The 16,348-nt window shown below is 39.2% G+C and overlaps 1 protein-coding gene across 1 annotated transcript in view; it reads left to right on the top strand.

The window, feature by feature from the left end:
* Nucleotides 1–16,348, top strand: part of WDR48 (WD repeat domain 48) — a 128,021-nt gene that overhangs the window by 52,571 nt on the left and 59,102 nt on the right. Inside the window, exons 2-7 of the mRNA XM_053715666.1 lie at nucleotides 4,693–4,833; nucleotides 5,723–5,801; nucleotides 8,403–8,485; nucleotides 8,564–8,693; nucleotides 9,510–9,598; nucleotides 11,056–11,157. Of these exons, the coding sequence (XP_053571641.1) occupies nucleotides 4,693–4,833; nucleotides 5,723–5,801; nucleotides 8,403–8,485; nucleotides 8,564–8,693; nucleotides 9,510–9,598; nucleotides 11,056–11,157 (624 nt within the window). The remainder of the gene's footprint in view (nucleotides 1–4,692; nucleotides 4,834–5,722; nucleotides 5,802–8,402; nucleotides 8,486–8,563; nucleotides 8,694–9,509; nucleotides 9,599–11,055; nucleotides 11,158–16,348) is intronic.

Raw genomic sequence — 16,348 nt, 5'->3', positions numbered from 1 at the left:
ACAAGGGATGACCTTCCGCAGACCAGAGTGGGTCATTGTCACGACCGACGCCAGTCTGATGGGCTGGGGCGCGGTCTGGGGATCCCTGAAAGCTCAGGGTCTTTGGTCTCGGGTAGAATCTCTTCTACCGATAAATATTCTGGAACTGAGAGCGATATTCAATGCTCTCAAAGCTTGGCCTCAGCTAGCGAGGGCCAAGTTCATACATCAACCATCAGGGGGGAACAAGGAGTTCCCTAGCGATGGAAGAAGTGAACAAAATCATTATATGGGCGGAGTCTCACTCCTGCCACCTGTCTGCTATCCACATCCCAGGAGTGGAAAATTGGGAAGCGGATTTTCTGAGTCGTCAGACATTGCATCCGGGGGAGTGGGAACTCCATCCGGAAATCTTTGCCCAAGTCACTCAACCGTGGGGCATTCCAGACATGGATCTGATGGCCTCTCGTCAGAACTTCAGAGTTCCTTACTACGGGTACAGATCCAGGGATCCCAAGGCGGCTCTAGTGGATGCACTAGTAGCACCTTGGACCTTCAAACTAGCTTATGTGTTCCCGCCGTTTCCTCTCATCCCCAGGCTGGTAGCCAGGATCAATCAGGAGAGGGCGTCGGTGATTTTGATAGCTCCTGCGTGGCCACGCAGGACTTGGTATGCAGATCTGGTGAATATGTCATCGGCTCCACCATGGAAGCTACCTTTGAGACGAGACCTTCTTGTTCTAGGTCCGTTCGACCCACTCCAGCTGACTGCTTGGAGATTGAACGCTTGATCTTATCAAAGCGAGGGTTCTCAGATTCTGTTATTAATACTCTTGTTCAGGCCTGAAAGCCTGTAACCAGAAAAATTACCACATAATTTGGTATATCTGTTGGTGTGAATCTGCAGGATTCCCTTGGGACAAGGTTAAGATTCCTAAGAGTCTATCCTTCCTTCGAGAAGGATTGGAAAAAGGATTATCTGCAAGTTCCTTGATGGGACAGATTTCTGCCTTGTCTGTGTTACTTCACAAAAAGCTGGCAGCTGTGCCAGATGTTCTAGCCTTTGTTCAGGCTCTGGTTAGAATCAAGCCTGTTTACAAAATTTTGACTCCTCCTTGGAGTCTCAACCTAGTTCTTTCAGTTCTTTAGGGGGTTCCGTTTGAACCCTTACATTCCGTTGATATTAAGTTATTATCTTGGAAAGTTTTGTTTTTGGTTGCAATTTCTTCTGCTAGAAGAGTTTCAGAATTATCTGCTCTGCAGTGTTCTTCTCCTTATCTGGTGTTCCATGCAGATAAGGTGGTTTTGCGTACTAAACCTGGTTTTCTTCCAAAAGTTGTTTCTAACAAAAACATTAACCAGGAGATAGTTGTGCCTTCTTTGTGTCCTAATCCAGTTTCAAAGAAGGAACGTTTGTTGCACAACTTGGATGTAGTTCGTGCTCTCAAATTTTACTTAGCAGCTACTAAGGATTTCAGACAAACTTTGTCTTTGTTTGTTGTTTATTCTGGTAAACGGAGAGGTCAAAAAGCAACTTCTACCTCTCTCTCCTTCTGGATTAAAAGCATTATCCGATTGGCTTATGAGACTGCCGGACGGCAGCCTCCTGAAAGAATCACAGCTCACTCCACTAGGGCTGTGGCTTCCACATGGGCCTTCAAGAACGAGGCTTCTGTTGATCAGATATGTAAGGCAGCGACTTGGTCTTCACTGCACACTTTTTCTAAATTTTACAAATTTGATACTTTTGCTTCTTCTGAGGCTATTTTTGGGAGAAAGGTTTTGCAAGCCGTGGTGCCTTCCATTTAGGTGACCTGATTTGCTCCCTCCCTTCATCCGTGTCCTAAAGCTTTGGTATTGGTTCCCACAAGTAAGGATGACGCCGTGGACCGGACACACCTATGTTGGAGAAAACAGAATTTATGTTTACCTGATAAATTGCTTTCTCCAACGGTGTGTCCGGTCCACGGCCCGCCCTGGTTTTTTTAATCAGGTCTGATAATTTATTTTCTTTAACTACAGTCACCACGGTAACATATGGTTTCTCCTATGCAAATATTCCTCCTTAACGTCGGTCGAATGACTGGGGTAGGCGGAGCCTAGGAGGGATCATGTGACCAGCTTTGCTGGGCTCTTTGCCATTTCCTGTTGGGGAAGAGAATATCCCACAAGTAAGGATGACGCCGTGGACCGGACACACCGTTGGAGAAAGCAATTTATCAGGTAAACATAAATTCTGTTTTTATCAAAGCGAGGGTTCTCAGATTCTGTCATTGATACTCTTGTTCAGGCCAGAAAGCCTGTAACTAGAAAAATCTACCATAAAATATGGAAAAGATATATCTGTTGGTGTGAATCTAAAGGATTCCCTTGGGACAAGATAAAAATTCCTAAGATTCTATCCTTTCTTCAAGAAGGTTTGGAGAAAGGATTATCTGCAAGTTCTTTGAAGGGACAGATTTCTGCTTTGTCTGTGTTACTTCACAAAAAGCTGGCAGCTGTGCCAGATGTTCAAGCTTTTGTTCAAGCTCTGGTTAGAATCAAGCCTGTTTACAAACCTTTGACTCCTCCTTGGAGTCTCAATTTAGTTCTTTCAGTTCTTCAGGGGGTTCCGTTTGAACCCTTACATTCCGTTGATATTAAGTTATTATCTTGGAAAGTTTTGTTTTTGGTTGCAATTTCTTCTGCTAGAAGAGTTTCAGAGTTATCTGCTCTGCAGTGTTCTCCTCCTTATCTGGTGTTCCATGCAGATAAGGTGGTTTTGCGTACTAAACCTGGTTTTCTTCCGAAAGTTGTTTCTAACAAAAACATTAACCAGGAGATAGTCGTGCCTTCTTTGTGTCCGAATCCAGTTTCAAAGAAGGAACGTTTGTTGCACAATTTGGATGTAGTTCGTGCTCTAAAATTTTATTTAGATGCTACAAAGGATTTTAGACAAACATCTTCCTTGTTTGTTGTTTATTCTGGTAAAAGGAGAGGTCAAAAAGCAACTTCTACCTCTCTCTCTTTTTGGCTTAAAAGCATCATCAGATTGGCTTACGAGACTGCCGGACGGCAGCCTCCTGAAAGAATCACAGCTCATTCCACTAGGGCCGTGGCTTCCACATGGGCCTTCAAGAACGAGGCTTCTGTTGATCAGATATGTAAGGCAGCGACTTGGTCTTCACTGCACACTTTTACTAAATTTTACAAATTTGATACTTTTGCTTCTTCTGAGGCTATTTTTGGGAGAAAGGTTTTGCAAGCCGTGGTGCCTTCCATCTAGGTGACCTGATTTGCTCCCTCCCATCATCCGTGTCCTAAAGCTTTGGTATTGGTTCCCACAAGTAAGGATGACGCCGTGGACCGGACACACCTATGTTGGCGAAAACAGAATTTATGTTTACCTGATAAATTACTTTCTCCAACGGTGTGTCCGGTCCACGGCCCGCCCTGGTTTTTTAATCAGGTCTGATAATTTATTTTCTTTAACTACAGTCACCACGGTATCATATGATTTCTCCTATGCAAATATTCCTCCTTTACGTCGGTCGAATGACTGGGGAAGGCGGAGCCTAGGAGGGATCATGTGACCAGCTTTGCTGGGCTCTTTGCCATTTCCTGTTGGGGAGGAGAATATCCCACAAGTAAGGATGACGCCGTGGACCGGACACACCGTTGGAGAAAGTAATTTATCAGGTAAACATAAATTCTGTTTTTTGTTTTGTTACCAATTATCAAAATAAAGTATAGTCCTAGAAAACTATTATTATATGCAAAACAGTAAGTCAAGTAATGAACTCAAACAGCAGCTCTAGGCTGGCATCAAATTTAAAATATGCTACAAAATAATTTTGCCGAAAATAAAAGGCAAAAAAAACGAAAACCGAAATAACAAAAAATGCTATTTTCGGCCGAAACTTTCTGCGGCCGAAATTTCGGTGCATCCCTAACAATTATTCCAATTCCTTATTTTTTATGATTTCGCACTTTTGTCTTATCACCCCACTTCTTGGCTATGCGTTAAACTGATTTGTGGGTGTGGTGAGGGGTGTATTTATAGGCATTTTGAGGTTTGGGAAACTTTGCCCCTCCTGGTAGGAATGTATATCCCATACGTCACTAGCTCATGGACTCTTGCTAATATGAAAGAAATGAATTTATCAGGTAAGTTCTTACATAAATTATGTTTTTTAATCTTTAAAGCCGCTCCAGCGCTTCCCCCACCCGTCGCAAGCCTCTTCATATGTCAAAAATGATGAATCGGTCTTCCTCCAATCATGGCATTGCCTCCGGCAATGATTCCCCTGGGGGGAAGCCGTGATTGGAGGATGCCGTATTCGTCATTGCTCACGTATGAAGTGACGAGCGGCTGTAGGGGGAATCGCTGGAGCGGCTTTCAAGATTGAAAAAGTATTTTAACAAAACAAGTGAAATGTAAAGTTTGACAAATGAAAGTGCCCCGGTTTTTAATAGGATTTTTAAAAACCGAACAATTCATCAAACTTGAGATTCACTTTAACTTTAGTTTAGCTCTGATCTACCATGAATTGAAGCTAACCATAAATGTGACTTCTTCATTTTCACTGTGATTTGTTTACTCCTTTAACATTTCATTCATATGCACCCTTGTATAATGTTTGAAACTTTTTGTATTTTAGATTTCTGTTTGTTTTGGGACCTGTTGTTTTTTTTATGAATATACTGATCTATTTTATCACCTCCATTTGTCAGGTCTCCTATGTTATTAGAGATGAGGTAGAGAAGTATAATCGCAATGGAGTGAATGCGTTACAGCTTGATCCAGCCCTGAACCGTCTCTTCACAGCAGGACGAGATTCTATCATTCGGATATGGAGTGTAAATCAGCAAAAGGTAAAAAAAGAAAATACTTACACGTGAAACTGCAGTATTGGATGTAAGTTGGGAATAATTATAACACTGTTCTGCAATTATAGATTATAAACATGTTTGTTTAAGGGCGATGCTATACAGTTGTAGAACCTAAAAAGGATGCTGTGTTCCTAAGGAAATGGTGCAGGGAAAAAATAAGAACAATTTAAAGGGACAGAACATACCATTAAAAATAAAAATAAAATAATTAAATTCTATTATTAAATTTGCTTTGTTTCCATGATAGTCTGTGTTGAAGGGATACCTAGGTAGGCGTCTGGAGCACTTCATGGTAGGAAATAGTGCTGCCATCTAGTGCAAATGGATAACATTCTTGCAAAACTGCTGCCATATAGTGCTCCAGAAATGGGCCCGCTCCTAAGCATACATCTTGGTTTTCAACAAAAGATACCAAAAGAACAAAGAAATTGATAATAGACGTAAATTGGAAACTAGTTTTAAAATTGTGTGCTTTGTCTTAATCATGAAAGAAAATTTTTGTTTCATATCCCTTTAATTGATGGAGACTTTTGATTAGTATCCCAACTATACATTGCTAAAATAGTAATCGTTTTTTTTAATGTTGCGAATCATATTTAGAGTTTATTGCCCAGACTTCTTAAATCTTTTTTTTTTTTTTTTTTTTTTTTTTCCCTTTCTCTCATAAGGGATGTGTTAAAAAAAAATATTTTCAAATTGACAGCAGGCAAAACTAAAGGGCAGTATAGTATAAACATTGTTCATCTGCTTGTTTGTGCTTGTGTAATTTGTACTATTAACTAATTATGAAGCAGTTGGGATACCATTTTGCAGCTATTTGTTTACTGAAGTATAATTATTGTTAATGGAATGTTATTTGTTTTTTATTTAGCCAGATCCTTACATAGCCTCTATGGAGCACCACACCGATTGGGTGAATGACATTGTTCTGTGTTGTAACGGAAAGACATGTAAGTATTAATTTATACATATGGTTAGAAACTTCTTATTTTCTTTCATGTGTTTAAATAGACATTAAACCCTAAATACATTTTGTGCCCCTTTCTCTAATTATGGGTGCAGCCGTTTTGGAACCTAGGTTTCATTGCAGGTATCTTAAGGAGATTTGCTGCGCATGTGCAACCATGTGATCTCTAGAATGCTAGATTTTAACATGACTATGTCCATGACACAGGGAGGCGGGGAATAACCTAAATAATAGGTTTATAAAATGTATTTGGTGTTTTAATATCCCTTTATTGGATAGGAAGCTTTTTATTTTCTGTCAGGAGTTTAAATTCACAGGTTTTAAATATATTTTTTCTTAATAAAAAATAAGCAATGAAGTAATAGAAATGAGAGGATTAATCAATACTTTTTAAAAATAGGTTTGATGAAACTAACACATCTATAATGAATATGAAAAACAGTACTTAAAGGCACATGAAACCCAAATGTTTTATTTTATGATTCAGATAGAGAATACAATTTTAAACAACTTTTTAATTTACTTATATTGTCTAATTTGCTTCATTTTCTTGGTATCCTTTGTTTAATGAGCAATAATGCAGTACTGGGTATACTTTTCAACAAAGGGTACAAGAGGAACTAAACAAATTTTGAAAATAGAAATTAATTGCAAAGTTATTTAAAATTGCATGTTCTTTCTGAATCATGAAAGAAAAAAAAATGTGTTTTATGTCTCTTGTAATATAAAAAATGTAGTTCAGGTTGAAACCTAAATCTATATTGGTTTACAGTCCCAAGCGTTCAGAACCTTCCAGTATGTAACTATATTCAGTGCAGGAAAATGTTTTATATCCTAGACTTAGAAGACAGCCTGGATGGTATATAACATTGTACCAATATACGGTTAAAAAAAATGTGTTCTTATTAAAATGTGTAATATATCACACACAGATACACGTGCATTCACACACACACACACATATATATATATTTGTGTGTACATGCATAATACCACAATATTATGTGTCTGTTCTGGGTTTTCCTCTAAGGATGTATTGCGTGAATAGTTAAGCAGAACCAACATTTTTATGCTGCAAATAGGCTGCCTAACTGACAAATTTCAAATAAAATAAATTAAAGGGACAGTAAAGTCAAAATTAAAGGTACACTCAAGTCAAAATAAACTTTTATGATTCAGACAGATCATGCAGTTTTAAGACACTTTACAATTTACTTCCATTATCACATTTTGCACAGTCTTGTTATATACACACTTTCTAGGGAACAAGCTCCTACTGAGCATGTGCACAAGCTCACAGGGTATATGTATACTAGTCTGTGATTGGCTGATGTCTGTCACATGATACAGGAGGCCGAAAGGTGGGAGAAAAAATAAATTTGCCAGAAAAAAATCTGCTGCTTATTTGAAATTCAGAGTTGGTGTTATTGCATTGTCTTTTTATTATGTAATTTTTAATTGTACAGTTCTTCATTTAGTGGTCCTTTAAACATTTATGATTCAGCATGCTATGAGCATGCAATTTTAAAAACTTTCCAATTTACTTTTTATATTCTTTTGCTTAGTTCTCTTGATATTCTTTGTTAATAATCTTAGGTGAGCTCAGTAGCGTGCACATGCGCTTAGCCATCTGGCAGCAGTGTTTGCAAGAATGTTTATAGCAATATTATAGATAGTTGCAAACTATTGAGTATCTAGCATTCTGTGGCAGCAGTGTATGTAACTATGTATAACATAGTAACATAGTAGATAAGGTTGAAAAAAGACTGAAGTCCAACCTATACAAATCTAAAATATTTACAAAAAAGCTCCAGTTAAGCTTAAATAACCCCACTAAAAGGTGACCCTTTTAATACTAGCAATCATATCCATGAATTTGTTTTATATACAGAAATGTATCCAGACTATTTTTAAATGTATCTAGGGTATTGGCATTCACTACCTCCTTTGGTAATGAGTGCCACAATTTTATTGCTCTTACCATGAAAAAACGTTTCCGTTGCAGGAGATTAAATCTCCTTTCCTCCAACCTTAAATTATGACCTCTTGTCATAAATAATTTTCTTGGAATAAACAGAGCTTCTGCCATCTCTGTATATGGGCCTTGAATATATTTATATAAATTAATCATGTCACCTCTCAAGCGCCTTTTTTCTAAAGAAAACAGACCCAGTTTGGCTAGCCTCTCCTCATAGGAACAAAGCAAATTAGAAAACAAATACAATTGCTATAAATATTATTGGAAACACTGCTGCCAGATGGCTGACAAGTGCACGCTCCTGAGCTCATATAGGATTACTTTTTAACAACAGATTCAAAGACAATTTAGCAAAACTGATGATAGAAGTAAATTAGAAAGTTGTTAAAAATACCATGCTCTATCCAGTCCATTTACTGTCCCTTTAAAATGACTTTTGAACATTGCTAGCCTTATAATGTTAGGTTTTCCCTTCATGATTCCTGCATTCGGTTTAAAATGTTTAGGGCATCTGTATAAAGTACAAATAGCTTGGCAAACAGGATGTATACATACAATTAAAGTTTGCAGCATTTCTGACCAGCGTTGCTTGTTTTTACTTTCTAGTAATATCTGCATCTTCGGATACCACTGTTAAAGTATGGAATGCGCACAAGGGGTTTTGTATGTCAACATTACGGACACACAAGGTAAGAATCCACTTGCTTCATTGTGTTTTGTACTGAAAATTAAACTGCATCCTCTTCATGTGAACTTATTTGCTGCAGGATTATGTGAAAGCTTTGGCATATGCTAAAGATAAAGAACTGGTCGCGTCTGCGGGGCTGGACAGACAGATATTCCTGTGGGATGTGAACACTCTCACTGCGCTGACTGCTTCCAACAACACTGTTACCAGTGAGTAACTGTCATAGTGTAGCACCAATGGCATAGTGTATTGTAGTGCTGACAGTGTATGGCTGGTGCTGCTATTTTGTTTTTTACTCTCATAACACAAGCTTTATTAAACGCCATAAATATTCAGCATAAAATATGAAGTAAAAACTGTTTAAAGTGATGGTAATTCCTAGTGTTTCAAAAACTGCTAGGATTTACCATCACTAAAAATAAAAGCTACCAGTTAAAAAAACAAATGGATGAAAAGATGCCTTTTTTGCCGCAGCTTCACTGATTAGATAAGCGGCTCTGACGGCCCATGGCACTGCTCATTTTTTCAATAAAGCGACGTTTTCCACTCTTAGTCAATAGCTGCATGGGCCTACAGTATAATGTCGATCGGCCTGCACGGCTGTTGGCTAAGAGGGGGGAAACGTTGCTTCATTGAAAAAAAGAGCAGGGCCGCAGTGAAGCCACAGCGAAATAACGCACCTTGTTCATCCATTTTATTTTTTTGTAAACTGATGAATGAAGGTGGCCTTTATTGTTCGTGATGGTAAATCTTAGCTTTTTTTAAATGCTAGGAGTTAACATCACCATCACTTTACATTTAATCTAATACAGGTTATTCCATTGCACACCTCATGTTAATGCACATTGGCTGGTAGGCACTTCTGCTAATGCTCATTGTAACTGATAGTGCTGTATTAGTTTAAAATTAAACAAGGGAAAAAAACAGTCAACATGTTTACATGCAGAGTACAAACTAAATCTTTAACTTACTAATAAAAAGACCAGAGCATCTTAACTACATACAGCATCTTATTTTTTGTATAGCTTCCTCACTAAGTGGGAACAAAGATTCTATTTATAGTCTTGCAATGAACCAGATGGGAACAGTAATTGTCTCAGGATCAACTGAAAAGGTAAAGATCTAAAACAGTCTAATTTAATATTCATGTTTTTTCTTTCTTGTTGTGCTATACAAACAAAAACAGCCTTACATATCCTGATGTAATGTATACTATGTGCTGCTGATGCTTTGCGATTTCTTAGAGTAAACTTGTGCAATATTCTATTTTTAAGTTGTGGCCATTGGCTGGTTTATTTTACTCCTAATAAGACATTAAACCACACATTTTTATTTCATGATTCAGATAAAACAGTTTTAATAAACTTTCCAATTTACTTCTATTATCAAATTTTGCTTCATTCTATTGGTATCCTGTGTTGAAGGAGCAACAATGCACTACTGATCACAGGTGAGCCAATGACAAGAGGCATATATGTGCAGCCACCAATCGCAAACTAGCTTGCTGTAGTGCATTGCTTCTGAACCGACCTAGGTATGCTTTTCAATAACGTATACTTAGAGAAAAAACAAATTAGAAAACAAATAAATTGGATAGTTGTTAAAAACTGCCTGTTCTTTTTGAATCATTAAATTTAAATTATTGGGTTTCAAGTCCCTCTTAGGGCTATATACAGATTAGTTCTGACTTTACTGTTCCTTTTAATTGCTATAATAGGATATTTTTCCGTTTGCAATTAGAACCACTTGGCTATTTTTCTGTAGCCTTTTTTATTTATTAAAAACATTTTTGTTACTATTTTTTGTATTTTATTGTGAGATCAAACCTTTTTCATACTTTTCCCCATTGTCTCAGCCCTGACATTAAATGGACAGTTACCTCCTCAACATTTCCATTACGCGTATGAAAGGGCACTATTTAAATATGGCAAAAATGTTTTTGCAAATAAAGGGAAAAAAAAAGATAAAAATTAAAATTCTGAATCTTACAGGAAGCGCCACTGGGCCTTAGGGTCTGGCTACTCACTGGCTGATAAGCAAATCTGCTATGAATTGGTGTCAGTCACACACATCACAAGCTTAAAAACAGCAAAGGAATAAAAGGGATTTTCTTTTGTGTCTGTTTAAATTAGCAGAATATGTGTGTTTACATCACTTTGCAAATATTTTATTGTATAGGAAGCCTGGGTTTAAAAATGGTTACATAGATTAACTACATTCAGTACATTGTGTTGTGTCTATGATCACATGAGTGCTTATAGTAGGTACAGTGAATATTTTATTTTACTTTGTGTGGCCAGTTACACTTCTGACACGTACACCCTGGCAGTAAATCCTTTACAAACACATACAAGTGTGGGGCTCTGATGATGCTATGAACACACCCAGTTAGCGTGATTATTCTGTATACATATATTCAGTCAGGTATCAAATGTTTTTTTGTGTGACCTACAAGAACTTGTTTATGAGCTAATGTGTTTTTTTATTATCAAGAATTGATGCATAATTTAATTATTCCTTTTATTCCATCAATGTGAAATTATTATTATAATCTGTGTTTTTCTGTCCAAGGTGCTAAGAGTTTGGGATCCAAGGACTTGTGCGAAGCTAATGAAGCTCAAAGGACACACTGATAATGTGAAAGCTTTGCTGTTAAATAGAGATGGCACACAGGTAATGGCCATTTAGTGATCACAGAGGTGATGCTTGTTTGTAAAATGGTTATAGACAATAGTTACACAAAAATAGTTAAAGTGAAAGTCAATCCTAGCATTGTACAAATGCTAGGATTGACTATTGAAACAAATAAAGGGGACTTTAATTCATGAAGTATAAAACACTTCATGTAGAAAGCTTCTTTATTTGTTGCAACCGATCGCCGTTCTTAGCTGCTACAGCAGCCCACGGCTGACGTTGACAATTTCACCTCTTAGCCAATAGCCGTGCAGTAAATCCAGCTTGGCGCCCATGGGAGCCGGATTTACCGCAAGGCTATTGGCTAAGAGGTGAAAACGTCACCTCTTAGCAAAACATTTTTTTAGCCGTGGGCTGCTGTAGCAGTCAAGAACGGCGATCGATTGAAACAAATAAAAGAGCTTTCGACATGAAGTATCTTATACTTCATGAATTAGTCCCCTTTATTTGTTTCAATAGTCAATCCTAGCGTTTGTACAACGCTAGGATTGACTTTCACTTTAAGTTAGACCATTTGTATGGTCAAGCTCAATACATAAGTGTTACAAAACAGTGATGTACAATAATGTCTGCAGGGAAATCAAACCTCTATTTTTATATGAGAAGTTAGGGTCCTCCCGACAAACCAAGGTCACTCACGGACCAACCTATGTGTATAAAATAGAAGTTAGAGGAGGAAGTAACTCAGGTTTTAGGGGTATTTATAGACCCTAGTTAAAAGTGAAATTGGTTAGATAAATGACTAAAGTACTAAAGTATAAGAACTTAGAAATAAGTCATTTTAAACGTCATCTAGAAAACTTTGAGACAAATGACATTAAAAAAAAACAACCTTTCAAATGAATTTAGCAGAATCAAATGCAAATTAAGAAGAGAACCTATCTCTCAGGCAAATAGATATAGCATCTGCTTTGCTATTTTGACAGCATCAGTGCCCAATAGAATCTTAAAGGGACACTAAACCCAAAAATTGTCTTTCATGATTCAGATAGAACATGCAATTTTAAGCAACTTTCTAATTTACTCCTATTATCAATTTTTCTTCTTTCTATTGCTATCTTTATTTGAAAAGCAAGAATGTAAGCTTAGAATCAGGGCAATTTCTTTCTAATGGCACAGTGAGTCCATGGATCATCATCAATTACTGTTGGGAATATCGCTCCTGACGAGCAGGAGGAGGCAAAGAGCACCACAGCAAAGCTGTTAAGTATCACTTCCCTACCCACAACCCCCAGTCATTCTCTTTGCCTCTAGTGCAAGGAGGAGATGAAGTAGTTAGGTGTCCTGTTTAAGTTTCTTCTATCAAGATTGTTTGTTTTATTTTGAGGACAGGGCTAGATTGCTCTTATCTTCCATTACAATTTAGGTATAGCTGTACTCCATGTTAGTCTCTTCAGCAGGGCTGTGGTTGCTTTAAAGCAGTTAGGAACTTGTAAAGTGGGCTTTGCTGCGTTTTCCTAACTTTGCTGCCCTGGTATAGAAAGCCTGAATAAGCTTACTCTGTCTTTCTTTTTACACAAGTCTCTGTGAGGAGCGGCATCCTCTCAAACTTTATGAGTCGTCTGACTGCCGGGCGAGTAGAATGCAGGTAAGTGCCTTTTGTTCTTTTGGGGCTAGAAGGCTGGCACTGTAGGGGTTAAGATCCTCTGCTTTACATGGGACATATCCCTTTTGGGATGATTACGGCAGTGGCAGGCACATTATGCATAGACGTGGAGACTGTTACCCTCCTTCAAAAAGAGGAGCTTTCTCCTATCGTCCCGAGCCTTGTTTATGGCGTCACATGCAGTGCCCTGCGGTTCCACTAATCTCCTGGAGGAGTTATTTGCTTGCAGAATTGTTTGCCCAGGTGGCTTTTGGCATCTGTGGCTTTATCTGCCTTTTCTCTTACATGGTGTATCCAGTCCACGGATTCATCCTTACTTGTGGGATATTCTCAATCCCTACAGGAAGTGGCAAAGAGAGCACACAGCAGAGCTGTCGAGTATGTGGTGTTAGATTTGTAGTTTTTATTTCTTCAATCAAGAGTTTGTTATTTTAAAATAGTGCCGGTTTGTACTATTTACTCTGAGGCAGAAAGTGATGAAGATTTCTGCTGAGGAAAAAGAATTTAGCATGTTGTAACTAAAATCCATTGCTGTTCCCACACAGGACTGTTGAGTACTGGAGAACTTCAGTTGGGGGGGAACAGTTTGCAGGCTGCATAAGGTATGCTCAGTCACTTTTTTTCTAACAAGACTTGGTAATGCTAGAAGACTGACAGAAATCCCCATGTGGGAAGGTAAGCCATATTCTGAGACTCGGTATAGAAGGATGGCTTAGTTAAAAGGGCTTAAATCACTGGTGGACACTGTTATGGGGAAAATCGATTATTTTTTACTATAATCTGACATTTGCACAAGTGTTTATTATGTTTGGAACACTTTTTAGGGGTTTTATACGCCTGGCATACTTTTAGACACCTAATTTGGATTAGGAAGGCCCCATAACTCCGGAGTGAAGATGGAGGGGGCCTAATTTTCGCGCCTCAGTTGCGCAGTTCTTTTGCAAGACAGCTTCATGCAGCTTCACATGTAGAGTCCAGAGATTGCAGGAGGACTACAGGGAGGCTTATTTTCGTTCCAAAACTAATCCCCAAGGAAGGTAGTGTGTTAAACCGGTGGCCAGCTTCAATTTGCTCTGGTTTGGGCAATAAGGGGCTAATTGGCTTGAAACTTGGTCTGCAATCATTTCAAAGCATTAGGATCATATGGTGTAAATTTCATAAAGATCGGATGTTTTTTTGAGATTTGGTAAAAAAGTGTGTGCTTTTTATTATTTAAAGGCACAGTAACGTTTTTTCAAAAAGTGTATTTTTCTTTATTTGAGTGCTATCTAAGTCTGTCTAACATGTCTGAGCCTACAGATAGACCTTGTTCTATGTGTTTAAAAGCTATGGCGGTACCCCCATTGCATTTGTGTTTAAAGTGTGCTAAGGTATCTAAACATTTTAATGACCATGCAGTGACACTTAAAAATGTAGCCCAAGATGATTCTTTGACGTAAGGTAATGAGGATAGTCCTCCTTCCTCTGCCCATGTGTCGACACCAGTTACGCCCGCGCAAGCGTTGCCTAGTACCTCTAGCGCATTGTGCCCTATTACATTACAACAATTAGCAGCAGTCCTGGATAATTCCCTTGCGGCATTTCTATCCAAACTGCCAGTTTTTCCAAAAAAGCGTGATAGCTCAGTTTTAAGAACAGAGGATGAGCAATCAGATGCTTTCAATGATTTATCTGTTGTGCCCTCACAACACTCTGAAGTGGCAGTGAGGGATGGTCTGTCCGAGGGAGAAATTTCTGACACAGGAAAAGTTTCTCAGCGGGCAGATTCAGATTCCTTAGCGTTTAAATTTAAGCTGGAACACCTCCGCGTCCTGCTTAAGGAGGTTTTAGCTACGCTGGATGATTGTGACCCCATGGTGGTCCCAGAAAAATTGTGTAAAATGGACAGGTTTTTAGAGGTCCCTGTATACACTGATGCATTTCCGATCCCGAAGAGGGTGGCGGATATTGTGACTAGGGAGTGGGAGAGACCAGGTGTACCTTTTGTTCCCCCTCCTATCTTTAAGAAAATGTTCCCCATAAATGACCCCAGGCGGGACGCGTGGCAGACGGTCCCTAAGGTAGAGGGAGCAGTTTCAACACTTGCTAAGCGTACAACTATACCAATAGAAGACAAGTTGTGCTTTTAAAGATCCTATGGATAAAAAATTGGAAGGTTTGCTGAAGAAAATGTTTGTTCAGCAAGATTTCTTTCTTCAGCCAATTGCCTGCATTATTCCTGTAACTACTGCAGCGGCTTTTTGGGTTGAGGCGCTGGAGGAGTCGCTCCAGAGGGAGACTTCATATGACGAAGTCATGGATAGAATTCAGGCTCTAAAGCTGGCGAATTCTTTTATCACAGATGCCGCTTTTCAATTAGCTAAGTTAGCGGCAAAAGATTCTGGTTTTGCCATTATGGCGCGGAGAGCGCTTTGGCTCAAATCATGGTCGGCTGACGTGTCGTCCAAAACAAAATTACTAAATATTCCTTTCAAGGGAAAGACCCTTTTTGGTCCCGAGTTGAAAGAAATTATTGCGGATATCACTGGGGGGAAGGGCCATGCCCTCCAGCAGGATAGACCGTTTAAGGCCAAAAACAAGGCTAATTTTCGCTCCTTTCGCAACTTCAGGAGCGGACCTGCTTCAACCTCTGCTGCCGCAAAGCAAGAAGGTAACGCTTCACAGCCCAAAGCAACCTGGAAACCCTTGCAGGGCTGGAATAAGGGTAGCCCTCGATCCGGGACCGGATCTAGTAGGGGGCAGACTTTCTGTCTTTGCCCAGGCTTGGGCAAGAGATGTTCCAGATCCCTGGGCATTAGAAATTGTGGCTCAGGGGTATTTTCTAGAATTCAAGGACTCTTCCCCCAAGGGGAAGGTTCCACATTTCTCGTTTGTCTTCAGACCAGACAAAGAAACAGGCGTTCTTACGCTGTGTAGAAGATCTTCTAAAGATGGGAGTGATTCACCCAGTTCCAATTGCAGAACAAGGACTGGGATTTTACTCAAACCTGTTTGTAGTTCCCAAAAAGGAGGGAACTTTCAGGCCAATCCTGGATCTAAAAATTCTAAACAAATTCCTCAGAGTTCCATCTTTCAAAATGGAAACCATTAGGACAATCTTGCCGATGATCCAGGAAGGTCAGTATATGACTACCGTGGATCTAAAGGATGCGTACCTACATATTCCTATTCACAAAGATCATCATCAGTTCCTAAGGTTCGCCTTTCTGGACATGCATTACCAGTTCGTGGCCCTTCCTTTCGGGTTGGCCACGCTCCCAGAATTTTCACAAAGGTGCTAGGGTCCCTTCTAGCGGTTCTAAGACCGCGGGGCATCGCAGTAGCTCCTTACCTAGACGACATCTTAATTCAGGCGTCGTCTTTCCACAGAGCCAAGGCTCATACGGACATTGTTCTGGCCTTTCTAAGGTCTCACAGGTGGAAGGTGAACGTCGAAAAAAGTTATCTGTCCCCGCTCACAAGGGTTCCCTTCCTGGGAACACTAATAGACTCGGTAGAAATGAAAATCTTTCTGACAGAGGTCAGGAAGTCAAAACTTTTGAATACTTGCCGAGTTCTTCATTC

The sequence above is a fragment of the Bombina bombina genome, chromosome 5 (assembly GCF_027579735.1).
Source record: "Bombina bombina isolate aBomBom1 chromosome 5, aBomBom1.pri, whole genome shotgun sequence".
In the NCBI taxonomy this organism is placed as follows: Eukaryota; Metazoa; Chordata; class Amphibia; order Anura; family Bombinatoridae; genus Bombina; species Bombina bombina.
Note: the sequence above shows the minus strand (reverse complement) of the source record. Positions and strands in the feature narration are given on the sequence as shown.